Raw genomic sequence first — 15,124 nt, 5'->3', positions numbered from 1 at the left:
AGAATAATGGTGCTCTGACATGGTCTGTAGCTGTCCACTGGATGGACTGGCTGGACTGGCCCTGAGGTATCCCAGGTGGTGCAGGTCAAGGTCAGCCCCCACCCGTGTTTTGCCTGGGGCCACCCTGCCAAAGCTATAAAGCAATCTGAGATGGCTGATACTTGTGCTGGGATTGGAGATTCCCAAGCAAAGCCAAGCTGTGACTCTAAGCAGGCTGCTGCTAGTGCTGGGCCTGGAGCTCGCTGAAGCCAGTTATTGGTTATTTGAGAGGATTTAGGAAGTTGTGCAGCATGAGTCAAGACCAGCCATTCATATGGAAAAGCAGCTTGGGTGGGCCTGTAGGTTGGGTGGGGCAGTCTCTGGGGATCTCCAAGGAGGGCCAAACAGTGTTAGCTGGGTTGATGGAGTCTCATGTATGGTACCAGCTTGTGGGCTCTGTGGCTCTGAGGGAGGAGAGTTTAGAAAAGAGACAGTGGCCTCTGCTTGCCTTGATGCCAGTCACTTCAGTTTCTACCCTATTCCACTGGTGCCTTTTTAGCTGTTACCCTGGTGCTGAAGCTCAGAGGAAGTGAGTCTGAGTAGGTGAGTCCATGTGTGGGTTCTTTAGGAACTGCTTGGGGCTCCTGCAGTTTCTTCCACTGACTCCATTCCTGATGGTTTTTGCAGCCAAAAGTTGTGGGGACTTATCTTCCTGACACTGGAACCCTGGGCAGGGGGGCCTAGTTTGGGATTGGGACTCCTCGTTCCTGAGATATCCCTCCTGAATTTTTATCCACCCATGTGAGTGAGGGACTGGCCCATTCCAATTCATATTTAGTCCATATTTAGTCCAAGTCTATATTCCTCCTACCTGTCTGGATGGATGTGGTTTCTTTAATTCCGTGGTTGTCAGACTTCCATTCAACTCAATTTCTGGTGGTTTTGAGTGATGGTTGTTCTATATTTTAGTTGCAATTTTGATGTGGTTGTGACAAGAGACGAGCCATGTCTGCTTATGCTGTCATCTAGACCAGAAGTAATTTTCAGTATTTTTCATCTTGTCCTCTCCAATATACTCATTCTCCAGCTTGTTCCTTCTTTGTAACTCTAAAGTACTTAGCATCATTGATCTCAGCAGTACCCTTGACAAACCATCCCTATTTTCTTTCCTTGAAAGTCCTATAAAACTGGACCTGCAGCACTGGCCATCTAAAATTACAATTATCACAGCTCTTTGGCAGAGTAAAAGCCCTACTGTCATAATGGGAAGGATACACACATATTACAGGTAATAATCATGCATCATTGGCAGTGGATATACATAAGCAGGTAATATAAGTGGATATACATATTACAGGTAATAATCATGCATCATTGGCAGTGGATATACAAAAGTAATATACATACATTTATAGCTGCTAATTTGGGTAAACAGCCATGACATGATTAGGGCTACATGTAAGAAATTACTTTTTTTTTTAATGAATTCACTTCAATTAAAATGTAATGAGGACTTGTTTTATGCCTGGAATGTTGCAAGATGTTTTAAAGAATGCAAAAGAAGCATAAAAAAAAAAAAGATTCCTCTGGAAGGATTTAAAGGAAATCCAGATGCTTGGACCTCACACAAGTTCAATTAAAGCAAAATCTCCAGCAGGTAGGACAAAGCATTTGTAGATTCTAAAAGCTCTCATGTGATTCTAACATGCTACTACTAGGTCAGAGAACCACTGAACTAAAGGAAACCATTTTATTTAAAATTTTTTAAAAAATGTAAACATACAGAAAAATTGCACATTTTATAATAAACCCCCATGTATTCTTCACTTAGATTTACCAGTTATTAATGTTTTCCCACATTTTATTAGTTTCCCTTACACCTACCCCATATGATTTGATGTATGTATATAATTATTACTAATGTTATTTTGCTGAACCACCTTAGATTAAATTGCAAGCATTATAATTCTTATCCCTAAATTCTTCACAAGTATCTCCTAAGAACCAAGATATTCCCTATATAGTCATTCTCAAATTCAGAAAATTTAATGTTGACATGATACTACTTACTAATATTTAGTCCATATTCAATAAGCAAAATTTCTAATGGTGGAGTGTTAGGAACTGTGGTAAAGAATTTCAAGCAGCATGACAAAGAGTTTGGAGGATAGAAGAGGGTTTAGTTGCTTCTTCTTCAGTGATATGCATAGTTCTAGCTAATTGATATCTAAAATCTGTCCTTGGGGACAGACAAATGTTAGAGATCAAAGAAAGGAGAGGTCAATATACACCAGAATAAAAGAAGAAAATGATAAAGAAAAGTTGTGACTAAATTGGATAGTACAAAATGAGTAGAAATGAATAAAAATTCTAATCTGAATTTAGATAATATGTTTTTTAAAAGTGAATTTTTGTGATGTTTGTATAGCTATGTAAATATACTAGAAATTAGTGAACTGTACACTTGTAATAGGCAGATTTTACAGGTTGTGAATTATACCACAATAAAGCTGTTTTTTAAAAAAGAAAAAGAAAAAATTAAGATTTTATTCAGATCACCAGGAGAAAAAGGACAGACCACAAGTGTACACATATTTTCCACTTCTATAGGTATCTACCTTAATACTTAATCTCACGTACTACCTCTGCTCTCCAGCACTTGCCTTAATATTGAAGCGTTACAAATTTATTTTCCCAAGTAACTGGTTATTCTATACTGAAGAATTTTCAAAACCCCTCTACTTAGAACTTAGATTATAATCAAAGGCAGGAATCCTTCTAATGAATATGAATCATAAAACACCAATATGGGACCTTCCTGCTAGATATAGACTCTGAATGGTATTCACTAAGAAGCATGACTGGGGCTATCGCACATTGTTTTTATCTCAGGCTATGGGAGATGCGTTGATAGTAACAAAACCTCCTTGTATGAAGTAGAAAATAAAAGAAGCCCCAGTGAGTTAGAATTCACTGAGGTGATAACCCTGTAAGGAGAATGCCTTACACTCTTTCCTAAATAGCTGGACTTTTAGAGTAACAGTTGTATAATATAGCTGAAATACAGTAAGAAAAAAAATAGTAAAACTGAATTACTAGGTATTTTCAGGGAAATAGATGCTTTTAATGAATTAATTTTTCAGATGAGTAAACATGGTTTATTTAAGGCCAAATATTTGATTAATCATTTTAGAAAAAGTCCTCTTAAGTTGACATACTTTCTTGATTATTTTTATAATATTTTTATTTTTTAAAGATTTTAACTATTTATTTTTAGAGAGGAGAAGGGAGAGAGAAGGGAGGGAGAAAAATATCAATGTGTGGTGGCCTCTCACGTGCCCCCTACCAGGAACCTGGCCCGCAACCCAGGCACGTTCCCTAGACTGGGAATCAAACTGGCGACCCTTTGATTCATAGGCTGGCACTCAATCCACTGAGCTACACCAGCCAGGGTTACTGCCACGTCCTCTTCCAAACATGTTGTCTGACAAGGTCCAGGCATGGAGGAGTTGAGTTCAAGGAATTCGTCTCTCCAGAAGAGAACGTGGCATCCAAAATGGGTTAACAATTGGCTATTTTATTGTAATTATTTTACTCTTGCTACTGAATATAGACATTGAACTGTACTTACTTATTCTTGTGAAAATCACCCAAGAGGAAGGGAACAATTCAGGGGAAAACGTTAGTATTCCCCACGAAACTGCCTGAAAGGATGGAAAAATCTCCACAGATTCCCCTCTCCCTTATACAGGGGAGTACGACAACCAGGATAATATCATTATTAACCATAAGGGAAAACATGTCAAGTTGTATAAATTACCCTGGTTTTGTTACTGAACAAGAGGTCCCAGGGAGGGGGCAATATTTGGCCCATCTAGGGATGCCAAAAAACTGCTACACAACAGGGGCCCCTCCCCAGGACAGAATACTAATATCTACTGGGCTCTTCTGTCCACCGCCAATTGGAAAGACATCTCTCAATGACAGAGATTTGTGAAAAGGAAACAGAATGTTTATTTAATGCTATTCAGGCCTAATGCCTCCACTAAAATATCAAAGTCCTTTAGGGTATACACCTACACCCACACAGCTCTCCCTTCTCCCACTGTCCCAACTCCAGGTACCGTAAGTCCGGAAAAGAGCACTCGTCCCTTTTTCAGGCCGCTGGCGCCATCAGCTGTGTCACCGTGCAGGATCTCGAGTTAATCCAAAGTACTGTGGTACCCTCTCATGGTCCACTGGCAAGAGTTCTTTGTACCCAGTTCCAGTCAAAGTCTCTCCTGCTTTTCCAGGCCACGCAGCCAAATGGGCACCCCAAAGCCACGTGGGCCTCTTCTACCAAAGCTGAAGGGGTTCGCACTCCACCAAAAGCATGTGGCTTTCTTCTTCACCTGGCTGTAGGGATCTCCATTCTGCCCTAAACGCTGTGGCCCTCTCCTCACCTGGGCAGTTATCCCCTCATGTCCTGGAGCCCATCTTTTCCAAGCTCTCACACCGGTGCTTCTCACTCAGGGGCACAGTCCCTAGTTACATCCTGAGTCGAAGCCCCTCCCTTCTCCCTGGCTCAAAACTTGGCCACAGCTATTTAACATATCTATGAAACCAGTTAAAGGTTATAGATATGTTAAATAATCATTCTAGAGGTTAGCTGCAAAACTGTTGCTATGCAAAACAGCTCTCAATGGCCTGGCTCCATTCGTTTCTTCCCCCTGGGGGGAGGTGTGAGGACATCTTATATGTCTCTCCAATATTCCTATACACTTTGAATTCTGGACACCATTCCAAATCTTTTTTTGGGGGGGCCCCCCTTGGCTGCACCCTGTATCAGTTTGAGCAACTTAAAGCAATCAGGACCGCCATGGTATACCAGAAATAAGAAAAACAAGTTATATGTTTGTTTGGGTAATCAAAAGGTGGTGGGATTGTTAGACACCTGTATTTCAGGTTCATTGATTTGCATAATTCCTATGAAGTTGACAAAATAATTTCTTAACCAGAGAACAAAGTTCCCGCTAATGAAATAGTCCCTGAATGTTTAAAAGTTGTTGGAGTAACAGCCCCTCCTTTACCTTGAATAAGAATATATATCAATTGGCCCTGGCTGGCATAGCTCAGTGGATTGAGCGCGGGCCTGCGAACCAGAGTATCGAGGTTCGATTCCCGGTCAGGGCACATGCCTGGGTTGCAGGCCAGTTCCCGGCGGGGGATGCATGAGAGGCAACCATGCATTGATGTTTCTCTCCCACTCTTTCTCCTTCCCTTCCCCTCTCTCGAAAAATAAATAAATAAAATATTAAAAAAAAAAGAATATATATCAATTGGACAGGCAAAGAAATTTAAAAAGGGCTGGTTAACTATTACAAACTAAACATGTAGAAACAGTTACTAAAGAGTCAGAGTTTATAGTACACAGAGAAACATTTTAGACAGAAAAGGATAGCTGATTAGACATCACATCTACATATAATAAATTTTGTTACCTCTACTCAATCTAGTGTATCCTTTTGCCCCATGACAAATTCTGAGAAATTTTAATATACAATATGATATTCAAATTCTGTACATACAGCTATTTTTAATTGTCTGATTAATAGCTCTCCTGGTAAAAATAATCTTTGTTTATTATAACTGAATCTATGGGAACTTTCGTATTTTTCCTGGTTACCTTTGTATTGATTTTTTCTGCTTAAATGAACATGCTATACTGCAAATGTTAATCACTACCTAAAATGAAAATATAAAAACCTGCTTGTACTTGCAATAAACGGAACAGAGCTTCACTGTCCTTTGAGGTGTGTTGTCGTCTGTTACCCATCGCCGACGCCTTACCCACCTTTGGGAATCCCTGGACCCTGCTGCGGCTGGACTGTGGCAGGTTACTTTCTTGATTCTTTTTTAAAAATTAAATTGTAAAATATATACAGAAGAGTGTATGGAATGTAGATGTACAGTTTAGATTATACTACAAAAACAAGCTAGAACAGTATCAAAACCATTGAAGGCCCCTGTGTACCTCTCTTAGCCCTGAGGTAATCACTAATCTACATTTTGTATCTGGCTTTTTCCTTTTCGAAAATAAATCATAGGTCTGCTTTTTCAACAAATGTACTGTTTAGTTTTTTTTTATAAGACATATCTAGGTATAGTTTCACTACCTGTTTTTTGGCACTTAAAATGATTGGAATCATGTTGTACATTTTCCTCAGTTAATTAAAAATTTAAAATTATGTTGTGTTCCATTCTATGAAAATAAAACAATTTAAATATCCAAACCACTGTTTTTTTACCTTTGTTTTTTTGGTTGTTGCTATTGCTTTAACTACAAGGTTGCCTTAAACATTATATATATGTATTGGTAAATAGGAGCAAGCGTTTCCCTGGGTATATATCTAATAAATGCTGGGACATACAATATGCAATCCTGCAAGTAAGTAATGCTGAATTGTTGGTCCAAGTGATTATGCCAATTTACACCCTCACAAGCAGTGGGAGTTCCCATTAATCTGTCTTTGCCAATTAAATTTTTACTATTAAAGAGTGTACATAATACTATCTTACTGTAGGTTGTTTTTTGTTGTTTTTTTTGCATTTCCCTAATTATCACTGTGGTTGAGCATGTTTTCATAAAAGTTTATTGGCCATTTAAGTTCCCTCTTCTATGAAATGCCTCTTCAGGTGTTTGACCATTTTTCTATTGGGTTGTTTGTCTTGTTCTGATTCATATGGTCATTTATAGGTTCTGGATACCAATCCTTTATTGGTTATTTGCTCTGCACACATCTTCTTCTACTGATTAATACTTGTGTCTCATTTAAAAGATCTTTCTCTACTCAGAGGCCAAAGAGATAGTCTCCTGTGTTTTATTCATATGTTTTAAAGCTTTGCATTACATATTTAAATGCTTACTGATTTAATCAACCAGAAAGTAGCAAGTACATTTGCATGCACCTGACATCATAATTTCAATATATATAAAGCAAAAATTAACAAGAAGAAATTAATAACACCACAAGTAGTCTTAGCATGCCTCTCTCAGTAATTGATAGCAGAATCAGACAATATGATGAACAAACTTGCCCCAATAACAAATGTCGAACACTGCACCCAACACCTCAGAACATCCAACAGTGGAACATTCTTTAAACACACAACACTGACAATATACTTCAGTTATAAGGAGAATTTCAAACAATTTTAAAGGATTATTGTCACACAGGCCATAATCTTTGACCTTAATCCATTTAAAAATCCAGAAATCAAATTGTGACTAAATAATACCATGTACTTAAAAATTTAAAAATATTTTAACCCATGGATCAAATAACTTACATTGGAAATAAAAAAATATTTTAAACTGAATAATAAAAAATGACATCTTGCCCTGGCCAGGTGACTCAGTTGTTTGGAGTGTTATCCCACACACCTAACCGATGAGGGTTCAATTCCTGGTCAGGGCACATACCTAGGCTGTGGGTTTGATTCCTAGTTGGGGTGCAAAAAATAGGCAACTGATCAATGTTTTTCTCTCTTCTTTCCTCTCTCTCTAAAATCAAGAAGCATGTCCTTGGGTGAGGATTAAACCAAAAATGACATCTCAAAAACTGTGTCACACAATTTAATAGAAATTTTTAGGCTTATATGCACATTTTAGAAAAACAAAGAATGTAAATCAGTCATCTCTTTCAAGATATTAGAAAATTAACAACAATTTAAAACCAAGGAAATTATAAGAGCAGAAATTAATGACATAGAAAAGAAATATAGGAGAGTATGAAGCCAGAAGTTTTTTCTTTGAAAAGACTAATAAAGTTGGCAGACCTTTAGCAAAACTAAGAAATAAAAAAAGGAAAAAATAACTAATATAAAAAATGAAAAAGGTGCCATTACTACAGAGCCTTGCAGATATTAAAAAAGTTTTTATGAACAATTTTATATCAATATGTTTGAACTTTTAGATTAAATGGGACCAACTCCAGGAAATATAACTTATCAAAACTGATCTAAGGAGGAAGCTAGGTACTGTAAAAGAAAAACATAATTTTGAGACAAATGGAAATTTGAACATGTGATATTTGACTGTATTAAACATTATTTTAAGTGTGATAATGGTATTATGGTTATGTTTTTTAAAAAGTCCAATTAATTAAGGACACATGGACAAAACCAATGAGGTGGAAGCAAGGGAGGGAAGTGGGTTTGGAGGGGGTGGGAGAGAAGTGTGGGGAGAAAATACATACAACTGTAATTGAACAACAATAAAATGATTTAAATTAAAAAAAAAAAAGAAGAAGGCCAATGAAGCCCTGGCCTGGCAGCTCAATTGGGTAGAACGTTGTCCACATATGTCAAGGTTTGATTCCTGGTCATGGCACATACAAGAATTAACCAATGCCCTAGCTGGTGTGGCTCAGTGGATTGAGTGGCAGCCTGAAAAACAAAGGGTCATTGGTTAGGTCTCCAGCCAGGACACATGCCTGGGTTTTGGACCAGGGCCCCAGTAGGGGGTGTGTGAGAGGCAACTACATATTGATGTTTCTCTCCCTCTCTTCCGTTCTCCCTTCTCCTGTCTCTAAAAATAATAAATAAAATCTTTTAAAAAAGTGAATCAACCAATGAACATATAAGTAAGAGGAACAACAAATCAATGTTTCTGTCCTTTCCTCTCTTTCTAAAACCAATTTGAAAAAGTGTGATTAAAACATTTATAGGTGAAATGATAAAATGAGTTTTGCTTCAATAATTGATGCTACAATTCCACTTCTGAGTATTTAAGCAACTCAAAAAGACATATGCATCTCTATGTTCATTGCAGCATTATCTCCAATAGCCAAGATAAGTGTTTGTGGAAATTATGAATGGGTAAAGATGGGGATATATATATATATATATATATATATATATATATATATATGAAATTTTATTACTCAGTCATAAAAATACTGAAATCTTGTCATTTAAAACAACATGCATGGTCCTGGAGGGCATTATGCTAAGTAAATCAAAGAAGAGAAATATCATATGATTTTACTTATACATGGAATCTAAAAACAAAACAAAACAAAGAACAAATAGAATATAACAAACAGGCTCATAGATACATAAAGCAAACTGGTGGTTGCCAGAGGAAGACAAAGGGTGGAGAGGCAGAGGGTTGGGGTGGGGGGAGCACAAGCAAAGTATATTAAGAAGTACCAATTTCCAGTTAAAAAAATAAATAAATAAAACACAGAGATTATAACAAACAGCATAGAGAATAGCCAATAGTTCCGTAATAACTTCGTATGGCAACGGAAGGTAACTAGACCTTCGGGGTAATCACACTGTAATGTACATAAATATCAAATCATTATATGAAACTAATATAATATTGTAAGTCAATTTTACTTCATTTAAAAATAGTTGATGTTATAGAACCTGTGCCCATGCCTGCACAACATAGCATAATAATTTTGCTAATACTTAGGGTTTAAAACTCACAGGCAGGACTACTGACCCCTCCTCAGCATTGGACAGGAAGCCGAGAGTCCACTCCACAATTTTATCAGTTGATCATCAACTCAGTCTGCTAGTGCTTGGACCCTTCTTCCTCTTGCCTCAGGTTTTTCCCGCCCATTACCCTGACAACCAATCATCGAACTTGGCTTCAGACCTGAGACCAATCAGCGATCTCTGCTACAGCCCCCTCGCGCACACCCGAGTCTGCCAGGCAGCGCCATGTTTCGAGGACAGCGGGGTTGGTTCTGCCGCAGCGTCAGCCGGGACCAGAGGCAATTCTGGGGTAGGAAGCTGGGTGGAAGGGGTGGGTGAGGTGGTGAGGGTCGCACCCTCCCCACTCTTGTGCTTTGGCCGGAAGGTTCCTGCTAGCTTACCCTTTGCCCTTGCCTCCACAGTGGCCGAAGGGGGGACGATCAGTGACGTGAGGGCCGCAGACTTCCTGTTCAGCTGTGACGCTTCCCACCCAGACACGCTGAGGTACCCGAAGGCCACCTGGCAGTGCCTCTCGCGTCACGAAGAGCCAGGAGCTGGAAATCGAATGGGGATGATCAGAATAGACTGGAAACGAGCATGTTTTCGGTGTTAGATGTGGGGATGAAGATAGATAACCTTTCTTCTCTCCTTTCTGCCTCACTAGCATGGCCTTCTACCTGGTCCCCGAGTCAGTTCTCCAGTTCCAGTGTTTTCGGCTGTCTCGAAGGCCCCTCCTATTTAATATGTTTAAACCAAACTCCTGGTCGCCTCTCAGACCAGCACCAGGTCCTGTGTTCTCAAGCTTAAAACCTTTGTCGTTTCTTTTGAATAACAACCCCTACCTCCATTTATCAGTCCGTGACCAAACACCATGGGTTGTACCCCTGTAAATGTTCTTAGCACTCACTCACTGTCATTACCTTAGTACTCAGCCTAATTACCTCTTGACCAGATTATCACGGTAGTTATCCTTCAATCTGTCCATCTGGGGTCCTCCTTCATATTGCTGTCTGATTATGTTTACGAAGCAGAAACCTAGTCACTGTCCTGGTTGTCCTGCTTCTCCACCCCGGACCCCCAGTCTCCTGATTACCTACAGATAATTCTCCCTACTTCCATTCATTTACTTTCGAAAGGTTGAACATACTAGTGTTCATTTCATAATCTAAAATATTTTCTTTCTTTCTCCTAGAATATATCAGAGCCTTGATTACACAGACGACAATGCTACAGTTTTTCATGCCTACTATCTTTCTGCAGTAGCTAACGCTGAAGTTAAAAATTCTGTGGTTTTAGGTCATTTTCTTCTTCCTCCTGCATGCGTGCAAGAAGGTTAGCAAAGATCATTCACCCAATCCCTGTCTGACAGCCAAATCCAGCTAAGTCACCTAACTATACTGATCTAAGTGGAAAAGCATGGCCTTTGGATCAGCTTGTCTTGGGTCTATATTCTAGTTTTATTTGTTTATCCTTCATTCACGCATTCACTCACTGAAATCCTACTGCGTGCCAGGCTTCAACCCACGTCCTGGGGATTCCATGGTGAATCCTCAGGATAAAATGAGATAATCTAAGCAGTCTGATATGTGAGCCTTCAATAAGATGTTCTTTGCTAGATTCGAATCTTTTCATTATATTTCAGAACAATTTTTTCTATTCTCTGATGTTTAAAGATTTATGATTAATCCAAATCCACATATTACTATTGTTCTGTATATTTTTAAAGTACTTTCGCATTAATTATTTCAGCAATGCTGTGAACTAGAGTAAGAAAATAAACTGCTTTTGAAATTTGTAGTTTTAGTTTTCCCTGATTGGAACATACTTTCTTATCCTATTCTGTTCAAATCCTACCTACCTTATGTGGGCTAACTCTAAATATCCCATTTTTGTAGGTCTTGCATTATTACCCAATTCTTGATGTGTATGTATGTGTCCATCCATAGCAAGACAGATGGAAGCTAGTACAAATTCCCTGTGAGCAAAGTGTTTTAAAAAAATTTAAAAAGATTTTTATAGAAGAGTTTCAGAAACCCCAAACATTGGGTTCCTTTCATAGTTAATGACCTGACAGGACCTAGTTATAACAATAAATTGTTCTAAGTGGTTATATAAGTAAATAAATTAATGACTCCTGACTTTGGGTTTAGACTCATATTAAAATGTATTTAAATTTGTAAAAACTGTCAGAAATGAAAATATGCTCCTTTTAAAAAATGAAAACTATACATTGTTATCCGTCTAGACCAGTACTGTCTAGTAGAAGTATGAAGATGCAAATATAGCTATATATTAATTTTAAATTTTCTGGTAGCCATATTAAAAAGAATACAAAGTAAAATTAATTTTAAGAATATATTTGATTTAACCTAACACATCTAAAATATCATTTTCATATGAAATACATATAAAATTATTGATAGTTTACATTCTTTTGTTTTATACTAAGTCTTTGAAATTTAGTATTTATTTTATGCTTATGGCACATCTTGGTTTGAACTAGTGGCACATGTCAATAGGTACACACATGTAGCTAGTCTAGTGGCTACTACTAACTGGGGTGTCCAACCTTTTGGCATCTCTGGGCCACACTGGAAGAAGAGTTGTCTTGGGCCACACATTAAATACATAAGCACTAATGAAAACTAGTGAGCAAAACAAAGGTTTTAAGTGAGTTTACAATTTTGTGTTGGGCCACATTCATAGCCATCCTGGGCCGCATGTGACCTGCAGGCCACAGGTTGGATACCCATGAAGGAATGTTACCTTTTTGTGCTTGAAAGGGCTACTGTGAAAACTTTTGAGATCTTTGAGTTAAGATGATTACATAGTCCTTTGACATACTGAGCACTGTAGAATTTCTGCACTACCATGCTCAGTAGACATGTTTCTTTCTACTCTCTTTTTAGCAGAGTAAATTACTGAATTCTTGAGGACCTCTATTCTACAACTTCAGGAATTTTATAACTCTTATTTTGATTGGACAATTGCCTTCTTTATCAATACTTGGTCTAAAGACACTGATATGTAATGAGGATGTATATTCCAGCGGGAAAAGTTTACAACAATGATTCTCACAATGCATTGGAATCATCTGGAAAATTTGTTAGAAATTTTGTTAGAAATGAGCAATCTCATTCAATAGGAATCTACATTTTAAAAAAGCATGCTAGGTGCTTTTGATACAAGTGGAATAATGCTGGCTTAGAAATTTCAAACTCCTAGTAAAATTTAGAAAATTTTACATTTACTTTTCTAAAAATAGTATTGGATTTGTGTTCCCTACCACAGAAATAAGAAGAAAAATTGGTAGCTTTATTTGGGAACAAGACCAACATTTTCTGACAGAAAAGGTAAGAGTAAAATAAGATACTTAATAAGAATCTACAGTTTCAAAAAATTTTGAAAGCAATGTAATTTTAAGAATGTTTACTTGTGACACATTAACACATTAACCTGGATCTTAATGAACCACATTAAGGAATTTATAGGCCTGCTTTTATTGTATAGTATCTGATTTAACATTGTTTTATGCTAGTACATTAGTAATACTGAAATACTTTGTATGAATAAAATTATTCACATAACTTGAAAATTTGATTCTCTCAGTAATACTAAGGGAGTAATAGTTGTACAGTATATATTAGTTCTTTATTGCCAGCATAGATTCTGAATGTTTAATTACTGTGTTGAGCCATTTGTTAAATGTTTTGAATAACACCCCTCAATAAATGTGTATAATACTAAAAAATTGACTTTTATGGATTTCGCCAATCTACCTCAAATCTGCCTGTGCTTTTTGACTTCAGAGTCTTTATGCAGTAGCCAAATTTGGGATACTTTGAACATCAAAAATAACAATGACAGTAATGGATTATAAAACATCCCTGATTCTATAGTGATACTTTAAAGCCTAAAGGAAAAAAAAAAAGGAAGAACAGAGGAAAGGAAGAGAGGAAGAAAGGCAGGAAGGAGTAATGGAAGGAAGGAAGAGGTGGGGTAAGAGAAATTTTCCTTACAGAATAGCAGCTAGTAAATACACAAAGAATAATGGAATAGAAAAATCTCCATTTTACCACTCCTGATAAAATAATTGATTTAGGCAAGTGTCATTAATGGATCTTAAAACTACGAGCTCACACGATCACACCATAGATTACTTACTATAAAGATAAGCAATATATCTTTAAACTGATGAGATCTATCAGACACTCCCTTAACCAACTAATCAAATTTAGCATCACTAGTACTGAAACCACCTCTCATTATGTTCAGTTTGATGTAATATAATGAAAAGTTCAGAATATTATGTATGTAATGTTCTTATTCAAAATGCTTAACCTGTATCTAATTATGAATAAACACTCAGGTGCTTCTAGAATATTGGAACTATCACAAAATAACTAGCTGGCTTAGGCTCTTTAAAATAATGTCATTTTTTTTAAAGGCAGGAAGACTCTTAGATTAAGAGACATAACTAAATGTGATATATAAACTTTGATTGGATTCTGGATTTTTTAATAAAGGATTAAAAAGCCCTGGCTGGTGTGGCTCAGTTGCTTTGAGCATCATCCCATAATCAAAAAGTTGAGGGTTTGATTCCTGGTCAGGGCACGCTCCTAGGTTGCTGGTTTGATACCTGGCCTGGGAGTTTATGATACCAGGTCCAGACCATGTGGGAGGCAAGCAAATTGATGCTTCTCTCTCACATCAGTATTTCTCTCTCTCCCTTCCCCTCTCTTGAGAAGGAATGAAAAAATGTCCTTGGGTGAGTATTAAAAAAAAGACATTTTTGAGAACATTGAGAAATTTTAAATATGGACTGTATACTAGGTAATATTGAATTAATGTTAATTTTCTTACTTGTGATAGTGGTATTATAAAGATGAAAATATTTTTAAGAACAGAACTTCCAGCCAAGATGGAGGTGTATGTAGACACACTGTGAGGGAATGTGGGTGGGACGGGATGTGCAGGGCAGAGGGGAGTAAAGGGGAGAAAATGGGACAACTATAATAGCATAATCAATAAAATATATTAAAAATATTTTTAAGAACATGCATGCTAAAGATTAAGGAGTAAAATGTCATAATATCAGCACTTTTTTTTAAAAGATTTTATTTATTTATCTTTTAGAGGGGAAGGGGGGAAGGAGAGAGGGAGAGAAATATCAATGTATGGTTGCCTTTTGTGTGCCCCCTGCTGGGAACTGGCCTGCAGGGAACTGGCCTGCAACCCAGGCATGTGCCTTGACTGGGAATCGAACTGTGAGCGTATGGTTCGAAGGCCTGCGCTCAATCCACTGAGCTACGCCAGCCAGGGACTTTCTTTTTTTAAATACAATTAATTTGACCATTTAGTAGAATAGAAAATTTTTATTTATTTATTTTTATTGCAAATACTTTCAAATGGTCTGGAAAAAATAAAAATTGATAGAAGGAATGCAGGATGATAAAAATGTTAACATTTTATGAATCTAAGTGAAATATATATAGTACTTATAGTATTGTTTTTAACTTTTGCTAAATTTAAAAATTTTCAAAATAAAAAGGGAGAAAACCTTTATAATATATATCTAAAACCAATTTTGTACTCCTTTTAGTAATTTATATTTTCTTTTCAAAATGTCACCATCTGAAAATACTAGTTCTTGTGTTTTCTTTGTCTATGTTGTACA

General features: G+C 37.1%; 1 protein-coding gene across 1 annotated transcript; it reads left to right on the top strand.

Moving 5' to 3' along the window:
• Window positions 1-9,693: 9,693 nt before the first annotated feature.
• TERB2 (telomere repeat binding bouquet formation protein 2) lies at window positions 9,694-12,800 on the top strand (the record flags this gene model as incomplete). The annotated part of the gene is made up of 4 exons (XM_053663531.1): window positions 9,694-9,757; window positions 9,870-9,951; window positions 10,640-10,779; window positions 12,739-12,800. Coding segments are annotated over exons 1-4 (348 nt in total), but the record flags the coding sequence as incomplete, so codon positions are not given.
• Window positions 12,801-15,124: the final 2,324 nt, after the last annotated feature.

The sequence above is a fragment of the Artibeus jamaicensis genome, unplaced genomic scaffold (assembly GCF_021234435.1).
Source record: "Artibeus jamaicensis isolate MK-2021 breed Jamaican fruit bat unplaced genomic scaffold, CSHL_Jam_final contig_3201, whole genome shotgun sequence".
NCBI lineage: Eukaryota > Metazoa > Chordata > Mammalia > Chiroptera > Phyllostomidae > Artibeus > Artibeus jamaicensis.
This window is presented reverse-complemented; position numbering and strand designations above follow the sequence as displayed.